The sequence below is a fragment of the Homalodisca vitripennis genome, chromosome 6 (genome assembly GCF_021130785.1).
Source record: "Homalodisca vitripennis isolate AUS2020 chromosome 6, UT_GWSS_2.1, whole genome shotgun sequence".
Taxonomy (NCBI): domain Eukaryota; kingdom Metazoa; phylum Arthropoda; class Insecta; order Hemiptera; family Cicadellidae; genus Homalodisca; species Homalodisca vitripennis.
Window position 1 is genome coordinate 151,063,931 of NC_060212.1, and position 13,490 is coordinate 151,077,420.

A 13,490-nucleotide genomic window follows, 5' to 3' on the forward strand; every position below is an offset into this window, starting at 1 on the left:
ATAAAAGATTCATTATTGTTAGATTTACCTATTTTTGAATTAGACTTTACTCTTGATACTTTTTAGCAGGACAATTTTGAAGAATTATCTTTAATAACATTCAGACTAATTACACCCTGCTATGCAATATGTAGAAAATACATTTATCTATTACATTTTTACTGTAAATTATTATTATAAAAATTAGTAATAGTTTGCATAGTTATAAAAATTATTAATAACTTTGTATCATTATGAAAACAAATCTGGCACTATACGGGTTAAGGACAAAATCTTGAATTTAAATTCAGTAATGTCCTTAAAACAAAAGGAGCTAGTGAATATAATACTGAAAATGCTCATGGTTTACTTTCTGAAACATGCCTTATAGTTAATAAAACTTCTTCCTAAATTATAAACATAAGTAATTTTTGTAAAGCCTATGTATCTACTGTTCCATGTTAGTTTTCCGTGTTTGAAGCTGTGAATTTTGTTTCCGTCAGCCTCAAGCTAAGCACAACTTCCAGCTGAGGCTTATATCTAGCAACTATGTTAATTATCTGCCAGTTGTGTAGTCCTTATGTTGTGATCAACGATGTGCCACTGTTTGAATAAATATATTTATTAAAAATTGAGTAACTGTGTACTTTTTTAATGTTATTAATGATTATAGTAAGAAGTTTATTGTTTTATAATTTATATCTGCTGTATTGTTTTGCTATATTTATTAATACACTCATACCATTTTGGAAGTGTTATAGAATTGTTACAACAAAATAAGAATGTTTAATTATTAAAGGTAAATTAGTATGGGAGAATAGGACATGCCAGATAGTTGTGGTATCTGATGGTGCCGAATTGAAGTACGCATACTGTAATGAAGTCGTTTAAAATCATTGCTAATTGATTGGAAGGAAGGCAGATTAACTGAAGATGCAGTATTAGTTAAGAGATTACTTTATATACAGCATTGACTGTATGATGAATCTAATAGCAGTTATGATATATTTGTACCATTTTCAAAAATTTAGAAACTCTTGTCTTTGAATATTTCATGACAAAAATTGTTATTAAAACATAAAATGGCTTTTAAAACCTTGGATATATTTACTTTTGTTTTAAATTTGATATTGACAATTATAGATGGCTTAAAGAATAATAGGATTTAGGACATTTGTCATCGTTATATGTCACAAAATGTATAATACAACATTTTGAGGATTGGAATCCATCCTCTTTTCGGGGTGAGAAGGCAATTAGTACGTGTGTGTGTGTGTGTGTGTATATATATATATATATATATATATAAGTATTTTTATACATATAAATATGTACTTAAAAGTTACAATAGGCATACCCGAAAACTGCTTGAAGTCAGGACATAAGAAAATAAACCCAGGGTTGTCACTCGCTGCATAGGATGGTGACTGTGGAGCAGCTCTGTGCGCGGCAAGTAAACTCGTTAGTACCAGTTGACAGCACTGTTGAAACTCAGCACTTAAAGGGTTTAGATATATAAAAAAAGTGATGAGTATATAAGTTGCCTGAAATTTTCAAAATAATTAATGAAATCCATTGGATAATCCAAGTATTTATTCATTGTTTTGAAAATAAAATCATAATTTTATTAAACTTTAAATAATTTTTACTAACAAACCATAGAATTATGATTTTCATAGGGCGGTATCAGAGCAGGAGCTGGAGCCGGTTTTGAGCTGTATTCTTCATCATCCAAAAACTTTGTGTTGCAGATTTTCGATGGTAAAAAAAGTGATTTCAGTCCAAATTTTCTTGTTTTTTCCTGAAATTAATATTTATTTATGTGCCTCATTGAATAGAATAAGAAGAAAATAAATCTATATATTTATGTGAAAGATAAATTAAAAATACAAGACATTAATTTTTTCTAAATTTATTCTCTTAGTAAAATAATTTTGAAATGGGACTTAATACACAAAACATTTTTCAAATACTACAAAAATTACTACCTGTCTCTCTCTAGTTGGAAAAACGACCAGTGGATATAAAATATTCCATTTATGTGTATTTATATTATGCCTCTATCAAAGACTCTTGGAGGAATTTGGAAAAATGTATAATTAATAGTTAGTACACATCACTTTTCTAATATTATTTGAAATTGTCAATAGGCTCTTCTTTTTTAATGAGGTTTCCTTATTCCTGTTGATGCGAAGTGATTCCCAAGTATTTTAAGTAAATTGTTTTGTCACTTTTATTCATTTTAGATTTTTATTTTATATTGTGTCCTAATTCAATGCAGTGCTTGGCTACAGTATATTTTAAAACTTATTCCACATCCTGTGTGTTATAAATGCTCTTTAAATCTTGTTTTTTATTGTTCTTATTGTTTGTCCAATACCTCTCATTGTGTTAGATTATATTTCATACCTCATGTTTCAAACCATATTGTCGTCTGTGAGGGAGAGGATTCCGGTAGTCATAATTGTAAGTTGTCGTGAACTCTTCTTCCTGGAAATGCGGCTCTCTACGTATTACATCCGTTTTTCTAAAAACAAAATACACTTTCTGACATAAAAGTAATATTTATCCATAAATACTAATATTAAAATTTGATTTATCTATTATAAAGAAGTTATAAACCAAAAGTAATTCTATAATGACACATTCTGTTAAATATAATTTGTGCCATATGTAAGATTGTTAAAAAATACTAGATCGAAAAATCTATAAGAAATGTTTACACAGTCTTAAAAAACATATGGTATCATTTTAATATTATACAATAAAATGCTGATAATTCGAGGTAGTGATACTCAATGGAGCTTAAAACTGTAAAAAACTAAAACCACACAAATAATTGCAAAATAAATGTACAGAGTTTGGTTAAGGAGATATTATTATTATTTTGTATATTTATGTATATAGGATATATTGATATTGTTGTTTTGTAATTATTGGAACAATGTCAATATAGTTTTTCCAAAAGCACCTTAACTCTTTCCACTTGAATTTTCCGGACCTTGCTGTTCTCTGATATTTGAATTTATTTTGTAGTGAAAATGTATAACTTTAAGTATTATATTGTTCTGAAATTATATGAACGTTTATTTATGTTTTGCTTATAAATTCTGTTTAGGCATTACACTGAACATTGATTAATAGGCAAAAAGTTATATATTTGTTATTGAACTTAAATAAAAACAGTGCAAAATAACATTTACAAAAAAATTGAATTGATTTTGAAAGTTATGCGTTAATATAAGCTTTTTTCTCATATTTTTTTGTTACATAGCACAAGTATTGCCAGGTGTAAATAAACTTTACTTCAGGTTTTACGTATGTTTCTAACACAACAAATAGTTAAACAATATATACTTTTGTCATTTTTGTAACATTTTTTGGGCTTACATTATTTAAAAACTTCTTAAGAGCTCATAAACCTATTCAAGATTGCCAAATTTTAATAATAGAGTGTGGAAAGCAATTTCAAGGGATACTGTATTGATTATCCCAAGATTCGATAACAGTTTTTTACTAAAAACTACTCCAAACAAAGCTCACCATTTCCTATTTAAAAGTAACATGGAGTAGTAATAATTGGTTGAGTGTTAGAGAAGCCAATCAGTTGAAGGAATGAAGAAATTTTATTTTTGTCTGTCTGTCTCTCCGACGATATCTCAAAAATGAACTTACTTTCAGACTTAAAATTTACTATGAAGCTTCATTTCTATATTGGTAATGCTGAGTTTGATTACGGTGCATAAAACTTCATGGGAATAGCGAAAACTTTTACATTGATCTTATGGGTAACCACGATTGTAACGAAGAAGTAAAATAGTAAAAAAATTGTAAATAAACCAAGTACAATTATATGAGATTATGACGTGTGACATTTTTATTCATAGAGTGAAAATAAAAATAGAAAATCAATGTTAAAATCATTTGTATGCTGTGCAATGAACAATTCTATTAAGACTGATTGTGTTTCTATCTGTCCGCAAGACATCTCGAGAACAAACACCATTTACAATCTTGAAGATTGTAAATTAAAGATATTCTAATTCTTGTGAAATGAGCTACAGATTTGTAATTTTGCTTACAACTTCATTGAGTTTCATGGGAGACATGATATGGCGAACTAATACCTTTTTAAAGTTGTAACCAGTAGTAGCAATTTCAAATGAACTTAAAATTATTGAAATGGAATAAAATGCTAACAAAATCACCAGCAAAAACACTGCATTGAATTTACAATTCACAACAAACAACAAACTACGTCAGTGTTGTCAGCTGATCATAGTGATGTAACAAAATTTTCATGCAACTTCATAGCCAGAAATAAATATAATTATATATCCTTTACCTGTTTTTTTAATACCAAAGTTGAAACAGCACTGGAAAACCTTGTTAACTAAATTGACAAGTTGGAGTAACACCTGTATACTATAATAAACCTGTATTGTTGTGAAATAGCCGATGATGCACAATATCACCTGAGTGGAAAGGCCTAAAATATTCATAACTAAACTTTTACTATAGTGATTTTATTGTGAAGGAAACAGTATTTTTCCGGACATTTGCCATCGTTCAGTGAAACAATAAATCAGTAACACTACGTTTCGAGATCTGCAATCTGATCTCTCTTCTTCAGGTAAAGAACTAACCTAATACATAATATTACAAACTAGGTTAAAATAAACAAATCTTACCAAAGCGTTGTGGCACGCCTAAGTCAGGAATCACAACCTACATGTTGTTTGTCAACTTCACTAACTCTATAAACATGCACTTAATAAAAAAAACCATACAAAACACTAATCATTAAAACTGAAGTACGGAATACAGGTCACAATGCGTCTTCATTCGTCTACTAACCACCTACGACTAACCAAAGGGACTAGCCAATGGTAATCGTGACAGCAGACTAAAACAAGATGGCGGAAATAAAAAGGAAGGGGGACAGGAATGGGCCCTTTCGTTATTATTGGTTCATGCGAGATGAACTTCTTAAAACCATATTGTGACTCCGCATTGGTTTATTACAAATATCTGATCCGTTTGATACTTTTGGTTTTCTCTTTAGTTCATTTTTTAGAATTGGCAACCAAAGCGGCCTAATCTCGACTGATGATTGACTGATTGGTTGGTCTGCCAATTTAATGTATGTTGCCTCAATTAATTTCCTTTTGAAGAAATGTGGTTCCCGATGTATTATGTTGGCTTCATCCCAATTCATATGATTGTCTTCGAACCAACAATGGTGTGCAATTTTTGACTTTTCTGTGAGACCCTTTCTCGTGTTTTCTTTATGCTCTTTTATCCTTACGTTTACCGGGAAACCACATAATAACGAAAGGGCCCGCTTCCTTTTTATTTCCGCCATCTTGTTTTAGTCTGCCGTCACGATTACCATTGGCTAGTCCCTTTGGTTAGTCGTAGATGGTTAGTAGACGAATGAAGACGCATTGTGACCTGTGTTCCGTACTTCAGTTTTAATGGTTAGTGTTTTGTATAGTTTTTTTTATTAAGTGCATGTTTATAGAGTTAGTGAAGTTGACAAACAACATGTAGGTTGTGATTCCTGACTTAGGCGTGCCACAACGCTTTGGTAAGATTTGTTTATTTTAACCTAGTTTGTAATATTATGTATTAGGTTAGTTCTTTACCTGAAGAAGAGATCAGATTGCAGATCTCGAAACGTAGTGTTACTGATTTATTATTTCACTGAACGATGGCAAATGTCCGGAAAAATCCTGTTTCCTTCACAATCCTTCCATCGTCAAAAATAACCTTCAAACAAAGGATTTTATTGTGTTTTATTGATAAAAATTTGCTTCAAAAATAGACCTTCTCTTAGCACTAGAGTTGGATTTCATTTTTGAGGAACATACGGACAGACCACTACAGTCAGCACGCCACTATTCACATAAGATGTTTTGTTTCCTTCATCAGCTTTACACTGTCGCCATTATGGTTGATATTTAAATTGTCTAGGGTTTTGTATTTAGAAGAGATTATATACTCATCATCATCATCATCCGACGTTTCCGTTATCACGGGTCGTCGTACACAGCCTCCTCCACTTTTGTCTGTCACTCCAGGTCTCCTCTTCCTCCACCTGCATTTTCTGTAGTCCCCTTCTCTCTATGTCTTTCCACACTTGGTCCTCCCATCTTCCTCTCGGTCTTCCTCTTGGTCTTCTTCCTCTTTCCTCCTTCTCCAGTGCTATTCTAGGCATTCTATTATCTCCCATCCTCTTCACATGCCCCATCCACTGTATTCTTCTTCTTTCCATTGTCTCTTGCAGTGAAACTACCTTCAATCTTTCTCTGGTTATTTCGTTCCTTATTCTATCTCTTCTTGTAGTCTTCTCTATCCCTCTTAAAAATCTCATTTCTGCAGCTTGCAATCTGCTTAAATCATTTTTAGTCCACGTCCACGTCTCTGCTCCATATAATAAAATTGGTTGGAAATAAGATTTATACATCAATACTTTTGATTCTTTCCCAATGTTCCAACTCCACACAATCTTCTTCACCATATTGAAAAACTTTCCACTCTTCCATATTCTGTTTCCTATCTCTTCTCTTATTGTGCCCCTATCTGTTATGATACTTCCTAAATAACAGAAATTCTTCACCTTTTCAAGTCTTTTTCCTTCAACTAACACGTCTTTGTTATTTCCTTCCCTTCTCTCTACTTTCATTACTTTACATTTTTGTATGTTCATCTCTAAACCATATTTCTTCACCACTTTTGCCCATTTGTTCAACTCTCGTTCTAACTCTTCATCCCTATTTTCCCATATCTCAATTATTGAAGGGGGATATCCCAATTTTTAGGGGGATTTTCCCATATCTCAATTACAGAACAGATTATATACTAATCAGGAAAATTTATATGATACCACAATCACTCCAAACTCTATCATTAAATAGTGCAATCTCCTAAATTAAATTAAAAATTAAGAAAATGCTAAATATTTATCATTAAAATCCTCTAAATCCCGGTAAAAATTCCATTTAAATTGCTTATATAGAAATTTATGTGTAAAACTTGCTCTCTGGTGAAATCTTAAAACATGGATGTAGGAAGAGAATCGTAAGATTAGTATATATTTTGAAATTGTCATGTATTGATCATGTGAGAGCAATAAAGACCTCACATTAACTAGCTGTGTACTCTCAGTTTTGCACACAATTTCCTGCTGAATAACAGGCACACCATAGACATATAGTTTTTAAGTGGCATTCCCAGTACTACTGAGATAAGTCGAGCATTTAATAAATATATATGTTTTAACATTAATTTATCTAATTGCTAATCTAATCTAAGAGTCAGTGGTAATGGAAGCCGTCTAGATTTTACCCTCAACACCAATGTTAAACCTGAAAAACGTACGTCCTCATTTTTGTCATCCAAACACGTTTTAGTTTTTTTTGTAAAGTGAATTGTATAATAAAGTGTTCAAAGTTTTAGTGTTTTTCGAAAACCAATAATTTTTTTTAAGTTATAAAGTAGTTGTGTATTAATCTTATCATTAGCATTTTAATCAAATTGAGAAATGAGACATTTAAGTTTCCGTAGAAGAATTCTTAAATTCATTGTTTAACTGTCCTAATGTTTCCACCATAAGTTTCTATTCTTTAAGAAACAGGTACAAATATCCTGCTAAAACCACCAAACTTTTGGTAGAAACAATTTTAGTGAAAACACTCACGACAATAAGCGATCAGTTGCCATGGTAACCAGGGGCTTGTGCACAGACAAGTCCAGACGTGCAGAGCAGATCTGACGCAGCATGGCTTGTGTTGTGGACTCCATTGGGACATCTTGAGTGCCGTAGCGCTTGTAAGAGGATAGGAAGTAATTACCTCCCGGCGGATGATAGGGATCATTGTCCTTTGGTTCTGCTTCCAGAGGTAAAAACCTGTTTGAGGTAGAAAATACAGGTGGCTTATCTTGAGGTTAGAATTTCTAATTGTTATGCTTACCTAATAAAATCTTTACGGCAAAGAGTCCCAGCAACTATTGAAGATATATTCAACAATATATATTAATTAAATATTGAAGATCAGTATCAGATACTTGAAACTTAGTATTAAATATGCAATAAATAAGAATAAGTAAGAAAAAAAATTATTTAAAGCTATTAGGTTAATACACAGTCCTAGATTACTCTTTAGTAGACAATGTATTGTATTGTACTGTATTAGACTATAGATAATAAATATATAATAAATAATAAGAACCATGAAACATGTGTAGATTGATGCTAAAAAAAAACAATAAAATTTTTGTTTTTCTTAAAATCTGTTAATAAAATTAAGAAAATTCTGTTGGAAAAATTCATTTTTAGGTATATAGTAAAGGTGGTAATATATTAGAGGTATGACAACAAGGGTTTGGTTGTCCAATATATATCGAGCCCAAAACCAAAGGTTTTGAAATTAAATTTTAACTAAGCAAAGGCAAAAAACTAAAAGATAAACTTTCTATGGAAAATGTTAAGCCATGTCAGTGGCCGCATTGTCAGAAAGTGATGCTTAATTTTTATTTTGAACCATTTTAAAGTTGCTCAACATACTGAGTACATAGCCAGATTTGTATTACTAAACTTTCATGTCTATTTAACAATTTTAGTGAATTAAGAATATACTACTCTTAGGTATCTTGTCTATAATGTAGATTATAATATAATAAAACATCAGTCTTCCAGAGTTTTAGCCATGACATCAGAATAACAATATATAAATCTGCTTTTGTTCTATGTAACATACAAACAGTACGCCAGTATTCAAAATTCAACATTTGCTCAATGATGCCACCATTAAGGAAAACTATTACTGCAAATTTCCCTTAATAAAGACACAAACTTGGAAATCATATAAAAATGTTTGTCCTCTATCATGGGCTAATTTTCTTCTTCCACTGTTTCTTGCTCGGGAGCATATCAATAGCACAGTTTTGGTGAATTCCTTCAGAGATTTGTCCTTTTATAGGTGTAAGATAATACTGCAGTTGTTACTACTCGGGCATTTTTTTCACCCAAGACAAAAAGATGAGAAAACCACTCATTGCACTTTGCGCTGCTTCCAGAGTGATAGGGTATTCAAGATGGGTAAGACTGGTGGTAGGGGCCACCTGTTGAGACCACAAAAAAGAGGGATGACAGGCATTATCTCAATCTTGTGACCTTGGAAGAAGAGGATGCTAGCTGTATTCCAGTCAAAGCTAGCAGTCATATTCCCTCATATTTAGTCTTTCAAAAGCCTTTAACATTAAGGCAGCCCTACCCACTTCAACAGTCATCTTCCACGGTAAACCAGACCTATCAATCGTCCCTTCCCAACCATTATCTTGACATTAGCGGCTTAATGATGTGCTGCTCCTGGACAACCATTTTGTTGCCCAGATTTAAGCGACATCAATTTTTGCTGCATGCAGTATAGGTTGTACTGGAAGATTTATACGAGTTAGAAATGAACCCTCCTACGATACTCAAGCATTTTCTAGAACTAAAATAATAAAAGTACAATAATAAAGCAACGTGTGCATATTTGCATATTTTGTATGTAATTTTTATTTGGTAATTAAATATTTTTATTTCTCTCATAAGGTACATAAAAAAGAAAATAGCGTACTTACCAATCAAGTTTGATTTTTACTGGAAATATTTTTTTGGATCTTTTGTATAAAAAATAAAATAACTAAAAAAACATTCATTCATTCGAAGGTACCAAAGGAACACATTTTTATCTAATTTAGCACACAGATTTGAAATAGCTTTTAAGATTGTTCATATTGAGCAATGTTTTTCCAAAAATGTAAACATTTCCTTAAAAAAAAAAAAAAAAACAACTAACAATTTTGATAGTAAATACATTTTTACTAATTATTGCACATTATATTCTAAACTCATGGCTCAAATTGCATGTCATAGACTTACTGAGCACCTTTAAAAATGCATACTTTAAGCTATAAAAGATGAAAATTTTAATTTGTTTGTGGAAACCTTTCTGTCATATGTGTGTAATATGACCCTTTTGCATCCAGAAAGTACAAAGCGTTCTGTTACTGTTACATGTGAAAAATGCCACAGAGTATGCTCTACAGACTGAGTTGTTTGTATATTATAAATAGGTTTTGAGACTGGGATTGGCAAAAACTTGATTTATAGATCAAATGCTCTTGAAAATCCTTTATAAACTATGAGAAAGCTAATATCAGATGGTATTATTTGATTATTGTTATCATTCTAAATATACATCACAAAACAATAATTAAAGCATAACTAATTTTATCACAGTTCATGAGTCAAGAGCAGTACTGTAGTCAAGCTTATAACATGACTATTAATAAAGAACTGTAACAGTAATATAATAGAGGGTCTTATATTTTTTTCTAAATCTACTGATCAATGTTAATTTTTTACTAAAGTGTTGAAACAAGCTTCCATCTTGATCGCTTAGAGAATTAAGATTAGACTTCACAGGGACCGTTATGTAACCACTAGTGCTGTAGGGGCTGCACAGGGTCAAATAATCTGTCCATGTATCCTCCATATGGGAGTCAAGTAAAGTGTAAAATGGCTCAGTGTTTTCTTTCTAGAAGATCCTTGAAAATTCTTCATTATTTTGGTTGCAGGTATGAAAAAAATCTTTTGCCAGCTTTGGGGAATTCTAGTTTCCACGGTTTGTATCTCCAGGCACATTGTAACGAGGTCTTACTTTGTTCAGAATACACTCTGAAGTTACATGACATCTATTTTAAAACATCTTGTATATAACATATTACAGTCTTAGAGGAGCCTGTGATAAAGTACCCTGTTTCTGTACAATCTTGGATGGGCTTTACAAAAAAATATATGATTGCCTGAAAACAACACAATGCATCTCACAAGGATCAGTTACAACACTCTCAACCAGTGTTCTTGGATTAAGGTGGAATTTCGTGACAATAAAATACATTGAAGGTAATAAAATATGATATGCGTATACATATAATTTATTCTCAATATTAAAATAGCCAACAATAACATTTTCTTTAAAGCAAGATCACATTGAGATAATTATTTTTAATCTCTACTAAAAGTTATATTACAAGATATACTCCAGCTAAGGAAAAATTATTAATTAATTTTATGAAACTCACCAATTATCTATTTTAACAATTGGGCTGTACTTAGGAGAAAAGAACAAGTATTTGTCACCTTCATCATCTTTCCTCTCTTGTTTGAATATTTTTTTTATGTCTTTTACTAAATCTTCAACCATCTGCAATAATGTTGAGTTTAAAATATTTTAAGTTTTTACACTAATCACTTAAAATTAAAATAATATATAATTTTAGGTTAAATTCATATTACAAACAATACCACCTGTTACATTAAAAAAATCGTAGAAAAAGTTATTAATCAGATGTATGGCAGTGTTATTGTGCCTGAGTAATTTTGTATTTTTTACAGAAAAAGATCAATAAACACACATAATATCTAGTTCTAATAGATTTAGATCACAAAACAATCCTATTAATCTAAATTAAGTATTTAAATTACTGATGCTTTGATACTAATAGTCTATAATCTCTCAACCAATCAGTAAGGAAATCTCATGACCAGTGCTTTTTTCAGTGTGGTACTTAGATGAAGAAAAAGAACAAATATTCCACCAGCCCAGAACTATAGTGAGTTAACCAGGCCTAATGGAAACTAAAGAATGAAGAATAAAAAATATAGAGTAGTAAGTGTCTGTTTTAACAGACTTTAACAGCAGTTCCAATATGTGATTATCACAGGCTCTCTCTTGTTTTCGTACTCTCCTTAGTCAATGAATACAAACCTTATAATAAGCGCAAAGCAAAGCTTATGGAGAATAGTCTGCCAAGTTGGTTTCCCGCCAAAACGAGCTTAGCGCGTCCGCCGCTAGGAGCGCTTGTTTCCCCCTCTTTCCCTCTCGCTCTAGCTTGTTTTCTCTCTCTCTCTCTCTCTCTCTCTCTCTCTCTCTCTCTCTCTCTCTCTCTCTCTCTCTCTCTCTCTCTCTCTCTCTCTCTCTCTCTCCTCTCTCTCTCTGTCTCTGTCTCTGTCTCTCACTCTCTCTCTAACTGGCCGCGCGCTGTCTTCTCCCTCGCTCCCGCTCTGTCTTCTGTCTCACTCTAGCTGGCCACGCCACGAGCGCCCTTCACGCTGCCTAGCGGTGGACGCGCTAAGCTTGCCAAATTCAAATAAAAGTTGGCAGACTTTTTAACATTGGCTTTGCGCTTCTTATAAGGTTTGTATTCATTGCCTTAGTTCACTATAAACAGGTAGTTCTAGTCTCTGTTACTGTCACCTTTGATTATCAATCAGTCTGGGTCTGAGAAGTCTTAGATTTATCAGTCATCAATGATAAATTTACTACCTCTTTAAACATGGTTATGTCTTATATAGCAGCAAATGAAGGGCTATTACTTTGTATAGGAAAGGTTGGTTTTAAATATAGTTACATTGAATAAACTCTGACAAGAATACAATGGCTCAAGTTTCGAAATTTAATTAATAAAAATGAGGGAATTACTATAAGATCAAAGTGGATTAAAGCTCTGGACAACATATTTGGTATAGTAGCACTATCTACGCTTTAAAGAACAGAACTAGCTTCTGCAAACAAAATGTCTGCCACTCTCTTCCAGTATGGATGAAAGTTTTATTCACTGGAAAATCAAAGACGTCACCTATCAAATGGAACTGATTTCCATCATTATCAATAAACAGGGCGATTTGCAGGTAGAAATACAAGCAAAAAACGTTCAGATGAAAACTTGTCAAATTTGGATTCATTTAGTGCCTGTTAATCCTTTTGTTTTAAAAATCACATCTAAAAAATGGCTCAATGAATATTTTAAAACTTGACACTTATTTTAAGCTTATTAAACAATTTTAAAACTAAACAAAATAAATAGTACTACTTGTACAAATAACAGGGAACATTTATATCTATAAGAACATGTACTTTCATATAAATTCATATTATACATTGATTTACAGTTCGGCTCATTGAGGCACCCCCTCTTAAAAATAGATGCTTCAGTTCAGTGTGTTGCAAAACATTTCTTACTCTTTTGAAAATTCCAGAATTACCTGTGAAGCTATTACATCTGTGTAACATGGCTAACAATGTAACATGCCCATGTAACATGTGTCACAATGTTACTGAAATGAACCAGTGAGGTGTACCATTACGCACATGTATTGTTTTATTGCAATTAGAATATCATCAAACAAGTCTGACAAAGTTCTTTTCAAAAATTCTAAGAATGTGGTTTGGTTGAGACAGATCATGTGGGCAAACAGCTAATCGCCAAGCACACATGCTCCATGCATTCTCATCTAAGTTCTGCTGGGAAGACAACTACAGAGTTATGGAGATTCTCCAATCCCCAAGGATGCATGTTGTCGTTAGAAATCGTAACTTTATGTGAAAATTAAACTTAAATGATTTGGATTTTGAAACTACTTTTAAGTAGTCTAGTCAGTTACAATATTCAATGTT

At 32.0% G+C, this 13,490-nt stretch overlaps 1 protein-coding gene across 1 annotated transcript; it reads right to left on the bottom strand.

Annotated features, from left to right (window-relative positions):
• Nucleotides 1–1,550: 1,550 nt before the first annotated feature.
• On the bottom strand, nt 1,551–11,355 carry LOC124365020. Its single transcript, XM_046820906.1, has 4 exons — nt 11,116–11,355; nt 7,682–7,891; nt 2,389–2,506; nt 1,551–1,780 (listed from the first exon to the last, which is right to left on the bottom strand). Exons 1-4 carry the CDS (start codon nt 11,235–11,237, stop codon nt 1,628–1,630), a joined length of 603 nt encoding a protein of 200 aa, XP_046676862.1. The 5' UTR covers nt 11,238–11,355; the 3' UTR covers nt 1,551–1,627.
• Nucleotides 11,356–13,490: the final 2,135 nt, after the last annotated feature.

Coding starts and splice junctions, on each gene's coding strand:
- LOC124365020 (XM_046820906.1), bottom strand. CDS start 11,237: ATGGTTGAAGATTTAGTAAAAGACATAAAAAAAATATTCAAACAAGAG. Junction 7,892..11,115: donor ATTGTTAAAATAGATAATTG/GTGAGTTTCATA, acceptor TACCTCAAACAG/GTTTTTACCTCTGGAAGCAG. Junction 2,507..7,681: donor GCAACTGATCGCTTATTGTC/GTGAGTGTTTTC, acceptor TTTTGTTTTTAG/AAAAACGGATGTAATACGTA.